This window comes from Myxine glutinosa, chromosome 13 (assembly GCF_964187855.1).
Source record: "Myxine glutinosa chromosome 13, kmMyxGlut1.1, whole genome shotgun sequence".
NCBI lineage: Eukaryota > Metazoa > Chordata > Myxini > Myxiniformes > Myxinidae > Myxine > Myxine glutinosa.
The window spans coordinates 19650015-19671026 of record NC_136273.1 but is presented as its reverse complement, the minus strand read 5'-3'; the positions used below and the strand labels follow the sequence as shown (position 1 = coordinate 19671026).

The window sequence follows — 21012 nt, the reverse complement described above, 5'->3', positions numbered from 1 at the left end:
AAGCACATGATTCAAAAAGACATGATCGATGCTATCAAAAGCCTTTTCTAAATCAAGAAAAATTATACCAAAGTCATTCTGCACACAGTTGCCATCTATGAGATCTCTAATGAAAAATATGTTATCATACATAGATCTACCTGGAATACAATAACTCTGATCAGGGTGAACCAAATCGCAAATTACCCTTTTAGCTCGATTCGCCAGAACTTTTGAAAGGATTTTATAATCAGTGCATAGTAGAGAAACAGGTCTCCAATTCTTCATTTGTCGCAAATCACCAGCCTTTGGAAGAAGGGACATCACCGCTCTTCTCAAACTTAAAGGCAATTCTCCATGAGTCAGTGATGATTCAAGAACATGCATCAGTTCTGGACCTAATAGTTCCCAAAATTCCACATAAAATTCAGCCGGCAGACCATCGATTCCAGGGGCTCTTCCCGAGTCCATTCCAGCCAGGGCTTGCGTTAACTCCTCGAGCGTAATTGGCGAGTCCATATCCAGCCGCTGGGACTGGCTCCCATCTCCCTCCCATCACCCTCCCATCATCCTCCCATCACCCTGCCATCACCCTCCCATCACCCTGCTATCACCCTCCCATCACCCTCCCATCACCCTACCCTGTCGTTGGAGGTATTGACTTATTTAGGGTTGGTTTTCTAAGGCTGTAGGCCGCACCTCATTTTGTCAAATAAAGTGGTATTCGGGTGGTTCCGGTATTTGGGAGGTATCACCCTCCCCCATCACCCTGCCATCACCCTCCCATCACCCTGCCATCACCCTGCCATCACCCTCCCCCATCACCCTCTGCCATCACCCTCCCACCACCCTCTCGTTGGAGGTATTGACTTATATAGGGTTGGTTCTCTAAGGCTGTAGGCCGCACCTCATTTTGTCGAATAAAGTGGTATGCGGGTGGTTCCGGTATTTGGGACCGCAGGGACGGAAAGTGCAGCCGGCCCGCTCTGAAGGTTCGGATCGGGACACCGGGATTCATTCCGGTCGCCCGGTCGGCCCTGAGGTGGGGGTGCGGGGCCTGTCACGGAACGTCAAAACAAACGGCCTGCCGGGGCCACCCAAAAGTCGGGCGTGAGGGGCGCGTCCACTAATGGAACGCCTCTCGCTTCCCAGATCGAGGGCGACGTGGTCAGGAGAACCTCGTCCCTTCTGGTTGCCCTGCCGTCCCACCGGGAGCGCTGGCAGGGTGTACTTCAAACTAAGCTTAAGTGTCAAGTGTTAAGTTCCTCCTTGCCCTCGCAAGGGAAAGGCTAGGGTCAAGCTCTTCCAAATTTCCAAACACTAGAACTCGGACGTCTCAAATTAATTAATTATTTGTTAAAACATCTCAGTCACTCGCGACCTCTCTAGCGCGGGCGTCGAACCAGTTCATTTCCGGTGCGACCGGGCCGAATATCGGCCCGGCCGTGGCCGAAGCCGTTGATTCCGCCGTAGCACGCTAACGCGTAGGCTCGCGCGCCCCTGGTCCGCCGGGGCTCCGCGGGTGTCCTACCGTGCCTGGCTTGCCGGTGCCCGGGGACGGATCTCGCTGTCTAAACATGGTAGCGCTAGGCCAGTGGGACCGCCGGGACCCACGTGCACTCACATGGTGTTCTGCGCGTGGGCGGCAGTATCAGACCGGGGCGCCCAAAGGCGCCACGCACCCAAACGCTCCCCGGCTAAAGTTCATCCTGAAAGCGCCCACATTGTGCGGACAAACCAAGTCAAGGGCCACGTGGTCAGGAGAACCTCGTGCCTATCGGCCGGCCTCAAAGACGGAAATTGTGACGGTGTCACCTGTACGGGAGCGCTGGCAGGGTGTACTTCAAACTAAGCTTAAGTGTCAAGTGTTAAGTTCCTCCTTGCCCTCGCATGGGAAAGGCTAGGGTCAAGCTCTTCCAAATTTCCAAACACTAGAAATCGGACGTCTCAAATTAATTAATTATTTGTTAAAACATCTCAGTCGCCCGCGACCTCTCTAGCGCGGGCGTCGATCCAGTTCATTTCCGGTGCGACCGGGCCGAGTATCGGCCCGGCCGTGGCCGAAGCCGTTGATTCCGCCGTAGCACGCTAACGCGTTGGCTCGCGCGCCCCTGACCCGCCGGGGCTCCGCGGGTGTCCTACCGTGCCTGGCTTGCCGGATCTCGCTGTCTAAACATGGTAGCGCTAGGCCAGTGGGACCGCCGGGACCCACGTGCACTCACATGGTGCTCTGCGCGTGGGCGGCAGTATCAGACCGGGGCGCCCGAAGGCGCCACGCACCCAAACGCTCCCCGGCTAAAGTTCATCCTGAAAGCGCCCACATTGTGCGGACAAACCAAGTCAAGGGCCACGTGGTCAGGAGAACCTCGTGCCTATCGGCCGGCCTCAAAGACCGAAATTGTGACGGTGTCACCCGTCTATAGGGAGGCCCCATCACCCTCCCCCATCACCCTCCCCCATCACCCTGCCATCGCCCTCTCCCATCACCCTGCCATCACCCTCCCCCATCACCCTCCCCCATCACCCTCTGCCATCACCCTCCCCCATCACCCTCTGCCATCACCCTCCCATCACCCTGCCATCACCCTCCCATCACCCTGCCATCACCCTCCCATCACCCTGCCATCACCCTCCCACCACCCTGCCATCACCCTCCCACCACCCTCCCATCACCCTGCCATCACCCTCCCATCACCCTTTATTGGACCATTTGACTTCTGTAGGGTTGGTTTTCTAAGGTTTATATCAAAATATCAAATAAATCTTTAAAGGTGAAAGCGCGATGACGTCACCACGTCACGCGGCACGAATGCGCACCTGTGTCGTTGGAGGTATTGACTTATTTAGGGTTGGTTTTCTAAGGCTGTAGGCCGCACCTCATTTTGTCAAATAAAGTGGTATTCGGGTGGTTCCGGTATTTGGGAGGTATCACCCTCCCCCATCACCCTGCCATCACCCTCCCATCACCCTGCCATCACCCTCCCCCATCACCCTCTGCCATCACCCACTCCCACCACCCTCTCGTTGGAGGTATTGACTTATTTAGGGTTTGTTTCCTAAGGCTGTAGGCCGCACCTCATTTTGTCAAATAAAGTGGTATTCGGGTGGTTCCGGTATTTGGGAGGTATCACCCTCCCCCATCACCCTGCCATCACCCTCCCATCACCCTGCCATCACCCTGCCATCACCCTCCCATCACCCTTTATTGGACCATTTGACTTCTGTAGGGTTGGTTTTCTAAGGTTTATATCAAAATATCAAATAAATATTTTAAGGTGAAAGCGCGATGACGTCACCACGTCACGCGGCACGAATGCGCACCTGTGTCGTTGGAGGTATTGACTTATTTAGGGTTGGTTTTCTAAGGCTGTAGGCCGCACCTCATTTTGTCAAATAAAGTGGTATTCGGGTGGTTCCGGTATTTGGGACGGCAGGGACGGAAAGTGCAGGTACGGGGTGCTTGGCACTCCCCAGCCGGCCCGCTCTGAAGGTTCGGATAGGGACACCGGGATTAATTCCGGTCGCCCGGTCGGCCCGGAGGTGGGGGTGCGGGGCCTGTCACGGAACGTCAAAACAAACTCCTCCCTCCCATCCCATCACCCCCCCATCACCCTGCCATCACCCTCCCATCACCCTGCCATCACACTCCCATCACCCTGCCATCACCCTCCCACCACCCTCTCGTTGGAGGTATTGACTTATATAGGGTTGGTTTTCTAAGGCTGTAGGCCGCACCTCATTTTGTCGAATAAAGTGGTATGCGGGTGGTTCCGGTATTTGGGACCGCAGGGACGGAAAATGCAGCCGGCCCGCTCTGAAGGCTCGGATCGGGACACCGGGATTCATTCCGGTCGCCCGGTCGGCCCTGAGGTGGGGGTGCGGGGCCTGTCACGGAACGTCAAAACAAACGGCCTGCCGGGGCCGCCCAAAAGTCGGGCGTGAGGGGCGCGTCCACTAATGGAACGCCTCTCGCTTCCCAGATCGAGGGCCACGTGGTCAGGAGAACCTCGTCCCTTCTGGTTGCCCTGCCGTCCCGCCATGGGCGCTGGCAGGGTGTACTTCAAACTAAGCTTAAGTGTCAAGTGTTAAGTTCCTCCTTGCCCTCGCAAGGGAAAGGCTAGGGTCAAGCTCTTCCAAATTTCCAAACACTAGGAATCGGACATCTCAAATTAATTAATTAATTTGTTAACACATCTCAGTCGCCCGCGACCTCTCTAGCGCGGGCGTCGAACCAGTTCATTCCCGGTGCGGCCGGGCCGAATATCGGCCCGGACGTGGCTGAAGCCATTGATTCCGCCGTAGCCCGCTAACGCGTAGGCTCGCGCGTCCCCGGTCCGCCTGGGCTCCGCGGGTGTCCTACCGTGCCCACGTCGCCATGCTCCCTGAATAAGAGAGTCAGACGTGGTGCCCGGGGACGGACTTTCGCTGTCTAAACATGGTAGCGCTAGGCCAGGAAGACCGCCGGGACCCGCGTGCACTCACGAGTTGTTCTGCGAGTGGGCGGCAGTATCAGACCGAGGCGCCCAAACGCTCCCCGGCTAAAGTTCATCCTGAAAGCGCCCACATTGTGCGGACAAACCAAGTCAAGGGCCACGTGGTCAGGAGAACCTCGTCCCTTCCGGTCACACTGTGCCTATCGGCCGGCCTCAAAGACCGAAATTGTGACGGTGTCACCCGACTCCTCTCCGGCCTTGCTCCCCCAGCTCGGTCCGTAATGGATCCGAGTCAGTACAAGCTCGAATAACCTTCTGGTCCTCAATTCCGAGCTTGTCCATCACTGCTTGGGCTGTTTCTGCTCTCAGGCCTTGGGACTTGAGCCATTCCAAGAAGTTCTCCATTTCACCGATTACTTGCGAAAGGGTTGAAAGGGTTGAAAGGGTTACGGGTGACACCGTCACAATTTCGGTCTTTGAGGCCGGCCGATAGGCACGAGGTTCTCCTGACCACGTGGCCCTTGACTTGGTTTGTCCGCACAATGTGGGCGCTTTCAGGATGAACTTTAGCCGGGGAGCGTTTGGGTGCGTGGCGCCTTTGGGCGCCCCGGTCTGATATTGCCGCCCACGCGCAGAACACCATGTGAGTGCACGTGGGTCCCGGCGGTCCCACTGGCCTAGCGCTACCATGTTTAGACAGCGAGATCCGTCCCCGGGCACCGGCAAGCCAGGCACGGTAGGACACCCGCGGAGCCCCGGCGGACCAGGGGCGCGCGAGCCTACGCGTTAGCGTGCTACGGCGGAATCAACGGCTTCGGCCACGGCCGGGCCGATATTCGGCCCGGTCGCACCGGAAATGAACTGGTTCGACGCCCGCGCTAGAGAGGTCGCGGGCGACTGAGATGTTTTAACAAATAATTAATTAATTTGAGACGTCCGATTTCTACTGTTTGGAAATTTGGAAGAGCTTGACCCTAGCCTTTCCCTTGCGAGGGCAAGGAGGACCTTAACACTTGACACTTAAGCTTAGTTTGAAGTACACCCTGCCAGCGCTCCCGGTGGGACGGCAGGGCAACCAGAAGGGACGAGGTTCTCCTGACCATGTGGCCCTCGATCTGGGAAGCGAGAGGCGTTCCATTAGTGGATGCGCCCCTCACGCCCGACTTTTGGGCGGCCCCGGCAGGCCGTTTGTTTTGACGTTCCGTGACAGGCCCCGCACCCCCACCTCAGGGCCGACCGGGCGACCGGAATGAATCCCGGTGTCCCGATCCGAACCTTCAGAGCGGGCCGGCTGCACTTTCCGTCCCTGCGGTCCCAAATACCGGAACCACCCGCATACCACTTTATTCGACAAAATGAGGTGCGGCCTACAGCCTTAGAGAACCAACCCTATATAAGTCAATACCTCCAACGAGAGGGTGGTGGGAGTGGGTGATGGCAGAGGGTGATGGGGGAGGGTGATGGCAGGGTGATGGGAGAGGGCGATGGCAGGGTGATGGGGGAGGGTGATGGGGGAGGGTGATGGGGCCTCCCTATAGAAGTCAGTATCTCCAACGACACAGGCGCGCATTCGTGCCGCGTGACGTGGTGACGTCATCACACTTTCCCCTCAAAAGACCCATTTGATATAAGTTAATATTCTGATATAAGCTTTAGAAAACCAACCCTATATAAGTCAATACCTCCAACGATACAGGTGCGCAAAATACAAAATCACAAAAGATTTATTTGATATAAGTTAATATTTTGAATAACTCGGTCAATATCAGTCCGAATTTCGCCAAATAAAGGTTCCCGTTATCCACAGATACCCCTGTATCCTCCTAGAGGCGAAGTCAGGATGAATTTCGCAAAAATTAAAGTCCTTCGGCAACGAAAATTTAGCATGGTGTTTTCCTATGTAAATTTACCCTGAAGTAATTTTACCGAAAATCCTGGAGATTTCGCGGGGCCAGTTTCTGTCGAGTGTTAAGACGTACTAGCGACTGCGAAATCCGGAATCAGAATTAAAATCCGAGCCTCCGTTAGCTCTAAGGGCCCCCCAAAACAAATCGCATATATTCCCAATGAAAAGACCCCGGAGTTCCTAAATCCCAAATCCCATGCCATCCGATGTCAATCCATATATCTATACCTCACTACGAACGTTATGCATCTAATGATAAGCATAGGAACCATCAAAAAATATTTTAAAACCACTTTATTGGACAAAATGAGGTGCGGCCTAGCATCTAGTCGAGACCCAGTCACCCAGGCCGATCACCCATTCCGACCCCAAATTCCTCATCGACGATAACTAAACAATATATTATATGAATCGCACCGTACATACCTCCTTCTAGATCTTGTTCTTGTCTTGATATACTCACTCAGACTCACTCTATCACGTGAGCTGAGTCCTCTCAGCTCTTCCAAATGGCGCCCGCTACGCCTCGTGTCCAGTCCACCTCCGAGCTCTTCTTCCTCGATCTTCTTCGAATGACACTCATGGTGGGGGCGTGATGACGTAGTGACAGGGGTGACACCGTCACAATTTCGGTCTTTGAGGCCGGCCGATAGGCACGAGGTTCTCCTGACCACGTGGCCCTTGACTTGGTTTGTCCGCACAATGTGGGCGCTTTCAGGATGAACTTTAGCCGGGGAGCGTTTGGGTGCGTGGCGCCTTTGGGCGCCCCGGTCTGATACTGCCGCCCACGCGCAGAACACCATGTGAGTGCACGTGGGTCCCGGCGGTCCCACTGGCCTAGCGCTACCATGTTTAGACAGCGAGATCCGTCCCCGGGCACCGGCAAGCCAGGCACGGTAGGACACCCGCGGAGCCCCGGCGGGCCAGGGGCGCGCGAGCCTACGCGTTAGCATGCTACGGCGGAATCAACGGCTTCGGCCACGGCCGGGCCGATACTCGGCCCGGTCGCACCGGAAATGAACTGGTTCGACGCCCGCGCTAGAGAGGTCGCGGGCGACTGAGATGTTTTAACAAATAATTAATTAATTTGAGACGTCCGATTTCTAGTGTTTGGAAATTTGGAAGAGCTTGACCCTAGCCTTTCCCTTGCGAGGGCAAGGAGGAACTTAACACTTGACACTTAAGCTTAGTTTGAAGTACACCCTGCCAGCGCTCCCGGTGGGACGGCAGGGCAACCAGAAGGGACGAGGTTCTCCTGACCACGTGGCCCTCGATCTGGGAAGCGAGAGGCGTTCCATTAGTGGACGCGCCCCTCACGCCCGACTTTTGGGCGGCCCCGGCAGGCCGTTTGTTTTGACGTTCCGTGACAGGCCCCGCACCCCCACCTCAGGGCCGACCGGGCGACCGGAATGAATCCCGGTGTCCCGATCCGAACCTTCAGAGCGGGCCGGCTGCACTTTCCGTCCCTGCGGTCCCAAATACCGGAACCACCCGCATACCACTTTATTCGACAAAATGAGGTGCGGCCTACAGCCTTAGAGAACCAACCCTATATAAGTCAATACCTCCAATGAGAGGGTGGTGGGAGTGGGTGATGGCAGAGGGTGATGGGGGAGGGTGATGGCAGGGTGATGGCAGGGTGATGGCAGGGTGATGGCAGGGTGATGGCAGGGTGATGGGGGAGGGTGATACCTCCCAAATACCGGAACCACCCGAATACCACTTTATTTGACAAAATGAGGTGCGGCCTACAGCCTTAGAAACCAACCCTATATAAGTCAATACCTCCAACGATACAGGTGCGCAAAATACAAAATCACAAAAGATTTATTTGATATAAGTTAATATTTTGAATAACTCGGTCAATATCAGTCCGAATTTCGCCAAATAAAGGTTCCCGCCATCCACAGATACCCCTGTATCCTCCTAGAGGCGAAGTCAGGATGAATTTCGCAAAAATTAAAGTCCTTCGGCAACGAAAATTTAGCATGGTGTTTTCCTATGTAAATTTACCCTGAAGTAATTTTACCGAAAATCCTGGAGATTTCGCGGGGCCAGTTTCTGTCGAGTGCCAAGACGCACTAGCGACTGCGAAATCCGGAATCAGAATTAAAATCCGAGCCTCCGCTAGCTCTAAGGGCCCCCCAAAACAAATCGCATATATTCCCAATGAAAAAACTTCGAAGTTCCTAACTCCCGAATCCCATGCCATCCGATGTCAATCCACATATCTATACCTCCCTACGAACGTTGTGCATGTAATGATAGGAACAAGAACCATCAAAAAATATTTTTAAACCACTTTATTGGACAAAATGAGGTGCGGCCTTGCATCTAGTCAAGACCACTTGAAGGCCACGGCCCCCGCCCGATTCCTTCGAATGCCACGATCACGTTTTATTTTCACGTACTTGAAATCGACGGCTTTTTACCAAATAAAATATCCCATTCGATGCACGAATGTCACTTTTGTGGCAAAAGTGGACACAGATTCCAATTTGGAAATAAAACAAAGGCGTGCACGATGAAACCTACAACCCCTTCACCATCCAAACTCGTGCCGCGGAACGTGGTGACGTCATCGCGCTTTCACCTCAAAAGATTTATTTTATATAAGTTAATATTTTGAATAACTCGGTCAAACTTTGCCCAATCTTCTCCAAATAAAGGTTGCCGTTATCCATAGATAACCCTCTATCGTCCTAGAGGCGAAGTCAGGATGAATTTCGCAAAACATAAAGTCCTTCGGCGACGAAAATTTAACATGGGCCTTTCCCATGTAAATTTACTCTGAAGTAATTTTACCGAAAATCCTGGAAATTTCGCAGGGACAGTTTGTGTCGAGTGTTAAGACGTACTAGCGACTGCGAAATCCGGAATCAGAATTAAAATCCGAGCCTCCGTTCACTCTCGAGGGCCTTCAAGAGCAAATCGCATATATTCCCAATGAAAAAAGTTCCTAAAACCCCGGAGTTCCTAACTCCCGAATCCCATGCCATCCGATGTCAATCCACATATCTATACCTCCCTACGAACGTTGTGCATGTAATGATAAGAATAAGAACCATCAAAAAATATTTTAAAACCACTTTATTGGACAAAATGAGGTGCGGCCTTGCATCTAGTCAAGACCACTTGAAGGCCACGGCGCCAGCCCGATTCCTACGATTTGCCACGATCATATTTTATTTTCACCACTTCAAATCGACCGATTTTCACGAAATAAAATACCCCACTCGATGCACTGATATCATGTTTGCGGCAAAAACGAAAACAGATTCTAATTTGGAAATAAAGTGAAGCCGTGCACGATGAAACAAAAATCTCTTTTCACCATCCAAACTCGTGCTGCGGAACGTGGTGACGTCATCGCGCTTTCACCTCAAAAGATTTATTTTATATAAGTTAATATTTTGAATAACTCGGTCAAACTTTGCCCAATCTTCTCCAAATAAAGGTTGCCGTTATCCATAGATAACCCTCTATCGTCCTAGAGGCGAAGTCAGGATGAATTTCGCAAAACATAAAGTCCTTCGGCGACGAAAATTTAACATGGGCCTTTCCTATGTAAATTTACCCTGAAGTAATTTTACCGAAAATCCTGGAAATCTCGCAGGGACAGTTTGTGCCGAGTGTTAAGACGCACTAGCGACTGCGAAATCCGGAATCAGAATTAAAATCCGAGCCTCCGTTCCCTCTCGAGGGCCTCCAAGAGGAATCGCATATATTACTAATGAAAAAAGTTCCTAAAACCCCGGAGTTCCTAACTCCCGAATCCCATGCCATCCGATGTCAATCCACATATCTATACCTCCCTACGAACGTTGTGCATCTAATGATAAGAATAAGAACCATCAAAAAATATTTTAAAACCACTTTATTGGACAAAATGAGGTGCGGCCTTGCATCTAGTCAAGACCACTTGAAGGCCACGGCGCCAGCACGATTCGTTCACTCGACGATAACTTCGACAATAAAAGTCGCACAAATTCGTAACATACCTTTTTCTTGTCACGGTATACTCACGCTTCTCGATGTAGTGTGGAAAAAGAGGGATTCGCACTGAAACCGCGCTCAGAGTCTGAAACTGCTCAGCCAGACGCACGCGCCAAGTGTCTGAACCCGCGGTTCCTCTCGTACCTCGAAAACCCCAGTCTCATTGTTTCATCACAAACTACCTGTTTTGAAAACAGTTTGGAAAAGAAGTCTTGAACACATAACCGTCTGTCTCTGGGATTTACAATGACAGCTCCGCCAGGATTAATTACAGAAAAAATGTTCTTGGGTGCTTTACTGACAGAGTCCAGACGAAAAAAAGCTTTACTAGGGGTATCTAAAACCTTTAAGTTCTTAACCCTTAGTCTGAGCAACAACCCTGCTGCTTTCTCCTGGATTAACTCTCTCAGCTGAGTCTTCTTTTCTAGTAATAACTGGAAGTTTCTTGCATTATTATTTTTAGCAAGTTTACCTTCGAGCTGTACAATGTCAGCTTCCAAACAAGTCATTGTTACATTCTTAACATTTGTAATGTTTGCTCTAAACTGTTGACAAAACACCCGAATCTGGGCTTTCGTATTGTCCCACCAAAGATTAACTGAAGAAAAAGAGGGCTTTCTTTGGATTTGATTAGCCCAGAAAACTTGGAAGGCTTCTTTAAATAGACCATCTTCTAGAAGACTGGTATTAAATTTCCAGTATGCACTTTTATTTATTGACTGAGGAAAAAGAAACCCCATGGTTACTAAATGATGGTCTGAGAATATTGACGGAAAATAATCTGGAGAGACTATAGCGTTTCTAAAAGGTGAGTTTATATACCATCGGTCGAGTCTCGCAAAGGAAACTCTTCCTCTGGCGATGCGGCTCCAGGTGAACTGAGGTTCATTGGGGAAAAGTACCCTCCATACATCTAGCAAACCCACCCGAGAAAGGAAAAGGGATAAATCAGTACATGATTCGGGATGAGGTTCTGCCGAGTTCCTGTCCATTACAGGTTCAAAGGTACAGTTGAAATCACCCCCGATACACACACATTGGTTTAGATCAACTGTCTGCAGGTGATTAATCACAGACGCAAAGAAAGCTTTCCGTTCTGTGCTCTCACTTGGTGCGTACACATTGAATAATGTGAAATGGAAATTATTAACATCCAGTTCAAGAGAGCTGAATCGGCCTTTAATGATCTCCTGGAAGAGGATTGACTCAGGTACTAGCCCTGGTCGAAGTACGAAAGCAACACCTGCCGAAAGGGAAGACAGGTTGCTAAAAAAGCACTGTCCCCCAAAAACGCGACACCAATCATATTCTACGTTTTGGGTGATGTGCGTTTCCTGCAGTAAAAGTACATCGACATTTTTGCGCCGAAACAAACTTTGCACTTGAGCTTGGCGGTTTGGGTTTGCACCTCCGCCGTTAATGTTCAAGGTGCCAAAGGTAATTTGCTTCATTCCTTATCAAAAGGTTTGATTGGGTGTTGCGAAATCTCAAGACTGGCTTTTGTAATAAATTTCCTGAGTCGGTGAAATTGTGACCTTGTTAGTGGAAATTCTTTGCCCTTTCTTGTTATTTCCTTTGCTGATTGAATGAATGAACCTAAATCAGGAAATGTATCCCTGATAACTACATTTCGCTGTCTGTAGGTTTCATTCAGAAAGGAGAGTACGAGTTGAGGAGATATCATTGGCTGACTCAACTGAGACTGAGACAACTCGGGCACCTCGTCATCCTCATCAGATTCCGACAAGTCTGACAAGGTCCCTCCAGGATCGAGGATGTCGGCCTCCGTGGTCACTATGGGAATTGTCAGTATCTCTGGGGATTCGCTGGAGAGCTCCACTGTGCAATCCACGATGCCATGGTGATATTTGTGCTCGTCAGAAGTTGAAGCCTCGGTTTCATCCTCGTGTGGAGCACAATCTACCGAATCGATGAGTGACTCGGTAACACAGTTTTGAATCTGCATCGGTGGAGCAGCACTGTGGAGGGATGAGTCAGTCACTGTCTGCTCGTTCACAGTGACTGATGTCAATGATCGTAATGGTTCGTTCGAGGGTTTATCAACGTATTCAGCGGTGCAACTTATTTCACCCATATAGCAATTTGCATCCACAGAGTTTGTACACAAACTTTCAGACATATTATCCTCAATTGCAGCACCCGATTCACCATCCTTTTTTTCAAACCCGATGGAAGCATGAGGAACACATTGAGGTGTGTGTTCAGCTACACTGGCCTTCTCCAATACCACCTTTTTTGGATTACTGGTAGAAAAATTAGCAACCGACGCCCTTCGTTTTTTAGAACCAATAATAGGGTCCGCCTCCATTCCTTCACTACATGAGGGAATCGCAGCAAAGGTTGTGCGAGTTGGGGTCGCTTCGGTTTCTGTGACAGGAAGTGAAGTGCGATCGTTTTCGAGACTCGGGATATGCCCATCGATGTTGCTATTGTTCGTCTCACTGTAGGAGGGAACAGCAGGAACCGGCAAACTCACAGGATTAACTCCAGTCGGTTTAATAGGAACACGAGTATTATCATTTTTACATTCGGTGTCTACGTGGCCATTTTCCCCACACTTTGAACACGAAACCTTGGGACAGAAACGTTTAACGTGACCAAAGGCTCCACAGTGAAAGCACGTTAGTGAGGCTGACGAGGCATACATTTGATACTCCCGATTGTCGGATTTTACTTTAAATGAAATATTTAACCCTGTATCATCACCACGATCGGGAAGTACCATGTAAACTTGGCGACGGAAACTCATAACGTGTTTTATCCTCTCGTCTCGGCTCTTCAGGGGGATCATGGACATTCTCGACACAACTGTTCCATAACGAGAAAGGACTGACATTAGTTTGTCGTTTGATATAAATGGTGGTACGTTTGATACAACGATTTTCATCGCTGGAGTATCCATGGGGGACGCTAACATAAAAACACCACCTTCTGTGGTTAAACCTGCACTCACGACGTCGTGAACAAAGTTTTCTTTGGACAGGAAAATAACAACTTTTTGATTCATTCGTGAGGCAGCTCGGACATGCTCGCACCGGATTATTTTCCCCACTGCGAGTACCACATCCTCAGTGAGGACTCCTTCTGGTGGAACACACACAAATGCATGCTTCCTCGTTAGGCTATCGAACGCCTCTAACCGAGAGCGTGCATTCGCCATACCAGCGAATTCAACACCCCCCACTTGTCCGAACCGGACAAGAAGGTATCAAACCTAAATAATCGAACTAAAGTAAGTAATAAACGTGCATTATAAGCACAAAAATGGCTTACAAAATGCCGTCGAAGCCAGTAGGCCGCACCCAAAATGGGCCCGCTCTCAATCCTCTCTCTCTCGCAGACAAAGGTGTAGAACGGATGAAAACAAAATGCCAAAGTACACAGGATAGGAAGGAGAGGGAGGGGGGGGGGCAGGGGAGGGCAGGAGAGGAGGAAAACTCACAAAGAACTCACCACACCACAGAGCAGTTGCTCACAGCCGCCATGACGCCACGCCCACCACAAACGGCCTGCAGGGGGCGAGAGAGAGAGAGAGAGAAAGAGAAAGAGAAAGAGAAAGAGAAAGAGAGAAAGAGAAAGAGAAGAGAGAGAGAAAGAGAAAGAGAAAGAGAAAGAGAAAGAGAAAGAGAAAGAGAGAGAGAGAGAGAGAGAGAGAGAGAGAGAGAGAGAGAGAGAGAGAGAGAAGAGAGAAAGATGACTTTTAAACTCTTTTTATTATAAAAGTATAAAACAAGAGTACCACCAAAAGCAATTCATCCAGGAAAATCAGTAAAATCATAGCAATCCCGGAAGGAAAAAACAATCGGTGCACTGCAAACCAAGCGACAGAAAAGGTGGCAATACCAAAAAAACACGAGGAGAAAATCTAGGCATAATTTCTAAACTAGGCATAATTTTACATGTACAAATTTACAATCGCATCTGCAACCCTGAGGAGAGACTTAAGAAAGAAAGAGTAGGTGAAGACCAAGGGGAGAAAAACGCCGGCAAGGAGAAGCATGGAACAGTGTATAAGAAACACCCTCACTGTATTATACAGAAATTAACAATTTGTTATCTTGGACCTCACAAATCCCTCCAACACACCAGGTCGCAACAAAATTTGCAAGGTTGTTTGCAGTTTGGACACAGCCAAATTCAAGCTTGAGCCTTGCTGACACCAACGAACTAAAAAACACCATAATACTGCATTCCTGCATGGGTCTGCCGCCCAGCTTCGCCTTCCGCAACAGGTATACGGCCAGTTTAGCGGTAGCGGTTAGGAACCCGAATACAATAGATGTGGTTCCCTTTTTAGGAGGAAAGCCAAAGATGTAAGCTTTCAAAGAAAAGGTAACCTGCAATCTATGGGAAATAAAATTTAACCAATGAAACAAAGGAGAAAGTCTTTCACAATTAATGAAAGCATGAAACAAATCTTCCCTCACCGGACAAAAGGGGCAACAGCCGGAAATGGGGGGGAAAAAACGAATGACAGCATTGGAAGGAACAATCCAGTGGGCCAAACGCCACTGAAGGTCACCTGTTCTTTTAGAAATAAGTCCAGCATACATTGTATCCCATAAAGGCTCAGAGGGGGGACCGGGAGGCAAGAGTCCTTTCCACCGGGTAACCCCAGCTAGAGGTGGGTCCCCAAGAAGAAGTTTCACACAAGACCTATAAATACTCTTGCTGCTCATAGCATGGAAGGGGGGTGACCCTGCGCTCATGGGGGGCAGCTTGTTTGGGGTAAAAGCGACACCTACTTTTGGGACTGTGGGCTCAACCTCTGCGTCCTGCGTCCAATGTAGGCCTAGCTGGTAGCCCCTTCGGCTCACCGCTCTTAGTATGTTCCCGATTTGCCTCCTGGACCGAACACCTGTTAGGTCCGCCAGCTCGTTCGCAGGCTTCCATCCCTGTCCAGAGTCGTGCCGGAGATGACACACTTTCAGGATGTTGGCCACTATAAAATGCTGGCAGAAGTCGCGACTCCTCGGGATATCGGGGAAAAGTGGGTTGAAAAATAAAGGCTCATGTGCATACATGTTAGTGCCATACGAGTCTGTTTGGCGACTTATCTAAACGCCCTGCCAGGCATTCAAGAGGCTCTGATAAAAGACTGGGAGCAGAGATGTATCGACGTGTTGAAGGTTGGTCAGGAAATGTTCCTGTCCGTATCCGAGCCTCCCAGCTCGTTGAAGAATGGAGCAGGCTAAGGGCTTTCCTGGTAGGTGTTCTGCATAAAGCAAGCGTTGGATGGAGCGGAGCTGGAAGGCCAACAGGCGGCATTTCACATCGACTAGGCCATGACCACCCTCGGCCGAGGGACAACATATGGCGCTGGGTCGAAGCCAGTGGTAGCCTCCCCCAAAAAAATCCACCAGTTTCCTCTGGATAGCTTGGAGCAAAACCTCCGGTGGTTGCAGGCAGATGAACCGGTGCCACAAAAGGGTAGTGACAAGGTTGTTGACAACTAGCACGCGACCCTTATAGGAAAGGTGGGGTAGAGCTCTTTTCCATCGGCTCAAACGCCCATCTACCTGGTCAATGATCCTGTCCCAATTGTTCTGGGCATACTGAGGGGGACCGAGGAAGACACCCAAATACTTGATGCCATCGTTTGCCCACACTAGCTCTGCAGGCAGGGGAGGTGGTGGTAATAACGGTGGCATAGGTAAGTCATTTTTTGGAAAGGGGATCCACAGAGCCTTGCTTTTTCCCCAATTACACCTTAGTGATGAGGCAAGGTTGAAGTCCGACAAACACTTTGCCATGGCGTCACTGTCGCATTTTCTTTTTATAATGACACAAAGGTCGTCGGCATAAGCTGACAGGGTCAAAGGTGGGTGTCCTGGAGAAAGGACAAGTCCAGGGATATCCTTTCTGAGGGCGATTAAGAGGGGCTCCAAGGCGAGGGCAAATAATAGACCTGAAAGTGGACAACCTTGCCTTACCCCTCTCTGAACCTTTATGGGTGGGCAAAATTCGTTGTTAACTTTGATCAAGCTGGAGATGTTTGCATATAACAAAGCTATGTAGGCTCTAAAATTAGTGCCAAGCCCGCAAGCTTGTAACACATGACACAAAAACTCATGATCAATGCTATCAAAGGCCTTTGTAAGGTCAAGAAACACCAATCCAAAATCCTCTTTGACACATTTACCAGTTAACAAATCTCTGACTAGGAATATGTTGTCATAGATGGATCTGCCAGGGATGCCGCAACTTTGATCAGGTGACACCAGGTCCCCAATAACTGTCTTCAACCGGTTCGCGAGGACCTTGGAAAACAGTTTGTAATCCGTGCACAACAAAGAGATCGGACGCCAGTTTGACAGGTGTCGGAGATCGCCAGTCTTGGGTAGCAGGCAGAGTACTGCTCTTCTAAAACTGAGCGGTAATTCTCTGCATAAAAGAGATGCATCCAGAACATTGAGCAGCTCTGGGCCCAAAATGTCCCAGAATGCCGAAAGAAATTCGGCCGATAGGCCATCGATGCCAGGGGCTTTTCCCGACTCCATCTCAGCGAGTGCACCGGTTAGCTCTGGAAGGGTAATTGGAGCATCCAGTTCCAGACGTTGGGCCTCAGCCACGGAAGGAAGATGAGAGGTCAAAACATTCATCATTTCGTGAGAAACTGTTTTGGCCTTGAAAAGTTCAGAAAAGAAATCGATTATATTTAATCTTATATCACTCGGATTTGTTAGGATGTTCCCCCCTGGGTCCAAAACCGAAGATATAAGTCGTGCTGGTTTCTCTACAGTTTCTAGGTGAAAGAAAGCCTTAGTTGGGGTATCTGAAACCTTTATATTCTGTATTCTTAGCCGAACTAGTGTGCCCGCTGCTTTTTCATGGATCAAATCCCTTAATTGGGCCTTCTTCTCGAGTAGCAACCGATAGTTCACTGGGTTGCTCTCATTGGCCAACTTGCTCTCTAACCTTAAGATGTCTGCTTCCAAGCAAGCCATCGTGATATGTTTTACATTGGTACAGTGTGAATTAAATTGTTGACAAAATACTCGAATTTGGGCCTTTAGGTTATCCCACCAGAGACTAATTGAGGAGAAAGAAGATTTTTTTAGTACTAATTTCAGCCCAGAAATCACGAAAGGAGTCTGTAAATAAACTATCTTCTAAAAGTTTAACGTTAAACTTCCAGTAACTATTTCTGCATGTGGGTCGAGGAAAAGAAAGATCTAAGGTTACCATATGGTGGTCTGAAAACAATGACGGAAAACAACCTGAAGAGGCCGCGACGTTCCTAAAGGGTACATTAATGTACCAGCGGTCGAGTCTTGCCGAAGACACCCGGCCATTGGCACATCGACACCAGGTAAACTGGACTATGTTGGGGTGATGCAATCGCCAAACATCCAGTAGACCGGCCGTCTTAAAGAAATGGGATAGGTCCGCATGGGACTCGGGGTGGGGTTCTGCAGAGTTTCTATCCTTCGAAGGGTCAAAGGTGCAATTAAAGTCACCACCAATGCACACACATTGGTCGAGATCAACTGATTTCAGGTGGTTTACCATGGAGGTGAAGAAGGCCTTTCGGTCCCTGCTCTCACTAGGTGCGTACACATTGAAAATGGTACAGCGGAAGTTTTGATGTGCAAGCTGAAGGGAAATAAGCCGGCCTTTTATGACTTCCTGAAAATGACAAGACTCAAAAGCTAGACCTGGCTTTAGAAAAAACCCAACCCCAGCAGATGAGGCTGACAGATTGCTAAAATAGCATTGCCCTTTGAAAGTTTGGCACCAGTCATGTTCCACGTTAGGTGTGATGTGGGTCTCTTGTAGTAAAAGAACATTTGCCTTTTTACGGTCAAACAAGTTTTTGACTTGGGCCTGACGGAGGTGACTTGCACCCCCACCATTCATGTTTAAGGTCGCAAAGGAAATGTTTTTCATTCCGTGGTAATGAAATCGCCCTGTGCTTGGGAACACTCCGTACCTGCTCGGGTAACAAACTTTCTTAACCTGTGGAATTGAGATTTCGTCAGGTCAAAATCCTCACGCGCTTTGATTATTGACTTTGCGGTGCACATGAATGCAGCCAAGTCAGGGAAATTGTCTTTAATGACAATGTTGCGGTGACGATACGTTTCGTTAAGGAAGGTAAGAATGAGTTGAGGGGATACCTGCGAGTGACCTGTCATCGCTTGTGACAGCGCGGTTGCCTCAATGTCATCTTCGGACTCAGACACGTCAGATAACATGTCGTCAGGATCTGGGGTATTACCCGCTGCCCCCGCGGTCTTGTCTGGAGGCACCTTCACAAGTTTCCCAAGGTGTTCCCGAGAGCACTCATTTACACTTTGGTGGATATTTGTATCTGGGGTCGGAGCTTGGGTTTGAGATCCCAGCAAACTCAGATTTGCCGGCCCCGTTTGTACAGTGGGAACGTTTATTGAATCCTTAGTCTGCTCGGTATTTAAAGGGGGGACAAGCGGAAAAACATTTCCCAGCTCGGAAATGGTAATACTTTCACTGGAGGTTTCGCACTCGGAACCTTCCAGGTGAGAGGTACAAATTTTATTTTTGGGCTCATTTACATAATGAGACTCGCTGGTGTCATTGACAACGGTATTCATGTACTCAGTTAGTGAGGGAATGTCAGAGGGACACTCGGACACATGTGCACCGGAAATGGTGCCGCCCATGACCGCCTTCTTTGCAGCACCAGCGAAAATGCTTGGCGCTGGTGCTCTTCGCTTTTTAGCATACACTATGGATTCTTCGTTCATGGGTTCGGGAAAGGGGGCAATGCTAGTTGTGTCAGTCACATCGGTGGGTGTCATCACATTGGAATCGGAAAGCACCGGTGTGACAGACGACTCAGTCGGGGTGTCAGAAGGTACGGTCGGGGTGTCAGAAGGTACGGTCGGGGTGTCAGAAGGTACGGTCGGGGTGTCAGAAGGTACGGTCGGGGTGTCAGAAGGTACGGTCGTGGTGTCAGAAGGTACGGTCGGGGTGTCAGAAGGTACGGTCGGGGGGTCAAAGGGTACAGTCGGGGTGTCAGAAAGTACGGTCGGGGTGTCGGAAGGTACGGTCGGGGTGTCAGAAGGTACGGTCGGGGTGTCAGAAGGTACGGTCGGGGCATCCGAAGGTGCGGTCAGGGTGTCAGAGGGTACGGTCCAGGTGACGGAAGGTACGGTAGGGGTGACAGGAGATACGGTCCGGGTGACGGAAGGTACGGTAGGGCTAACAGGAGATACGGTTCGGATGTCAGCGAGCACGGTCGGGGTGTCAAAAGGCGCGGTGGAGGGATTGGCCTTTTTACAAACCCTTTCGTTATGTCCCGGTTCACCACACTTCGGACAAGAGGCCTTAGGACAGAATCTTTTAACGTGTCCGAATTCTCCACAATTAAAGCAAATTAAGGAGGCTGAGGAAGCATACATGTGGTATTCCCGATCATCCAACGATACTTTAAAGGATATATTTAAACCTGTATCGGCTCCGCGATCCGGGAGAATCATGTACACTTGCCTCCTAAAGCTCAATACGTGTTTAACACGATCGCTGCGACACCCGAGCGGAATCATTGAGATTCGGGAGACAATTTTACCATAACGAGACAGGACTGATAGGAGTTTCTCGCCTGGCATGAACGGTGAAACGTTGGATATTGTTATCTTGGTCGCCGGCGTATCCATAGGGGATACCGTAATATAATGACCCCCTTTTATGGTTAGACCGGTACTAACGACGTCATGAACGAGTTTTTCTTCTGACACGAAGACAACAAATTTCTGGTTCATTCGTGATGCCGCGCAAACATTACCGTCTCCTATGATGGATCCCACGGCAAGGATAATGTCCTCAGTAGGAGCTCCTTCGGGCGGAACACATGCGAATGCATGCTTACACGTTAAATTTTCGAAGCGTGTATTCGCCATACCAGCGAAATTCCCCCGCTGTCCGAACCGGACAAGAAGGTATCAAACCTAAATTATCGAACTAAAGTAAATACTAAACGTGCATTATAAGCACAAAAATGGCTTACAAAGCACCGTCAAAGCCAGTAGTCCGCACCCAAAATGGGCCCGCTCTCAATCCTCTCTCTCTCGAAGACAAAGGTGTAGAACGGATGAAAACAAAATGCCAAAGTACACAGGATAGAAAGGAGAGGGAGGGGGGGGGCAGGAGAGGAGGAAATCTCACAACGGACTCACTACAACACAGAGCAGTTGCTCACAGCCGCCATGACGCCACGCCCAACACGAACGGCCTGCAGGGGGCGAGAGAGAGAGAGAGAGAAAGAGAGACAGAGACAGAGAGACAGCTCCTGCCTCACACCAAGCTCGGCTTCACGCTGTTGAAACCAAAGCTTTCAGAATCATTGGAATCTCCCGCGATGAAGCTGATTCCGAGGGCCTTTCACTCACTCACCGCAGGCAGGTTGGTGGTCTTTCTGTCTTCTACCGACACCTCTCCGGCCTAGCTCCCCCATTTCTCTCTGTGCTCTGTCCCCCAAATATTCCTACAGGTCGCACAAGATCTGCCAGCAACCCTCTTATGGTTAAACTGCCAAAATCTAGGCTCTCTGCTCACCTTCACTCTTTCATTCCTCTTTTCTCCCGCCTCTGGAACAAACTCCCTCACTCTCTTCAATCCTACTCCTCCCTCCAGGTCTTTAAAACAGCTGTTCACCACCATCTCTTATCTTCCCCCATCCAAAACCTTGATCTTTTC

General features: G+C 49.9%; 1 protein-coding gene across 4 annotated transcripts in view; it reads right to left on the bottom strand.

The window, feature by feature from the left end:
• LOC137438666 (F-box only protein 32-like) overlaps positions 1-21012 on the bottom strand; it is a 145506-nt gene that overhangs the window by 16925 nt on the left and 107569 nt on the right. The window contains exons 9-10 of one of the 4 annotated variants that reach the window (XM_068133905.2): positions 13789-13844; positions 8886-10496 (exon numbers count right to left, since the gene is read on the bottom strand). The exons of the other annotated variants lie outside the window; for them this stretch is intronic. Coding sequence (XP_067990006.1) covers positions 10493-10496; positions 13789-13844 — 60 coding nt within the window. The 3' untranslated portion in view covers positions 8886-10492. Of the gene's footprint in view, positions 1-8885; positions 10497-13788; positions 13845-21012 lie in introns of those variants that run through there. 4 annotated transcript variants of the gene reach the window in all.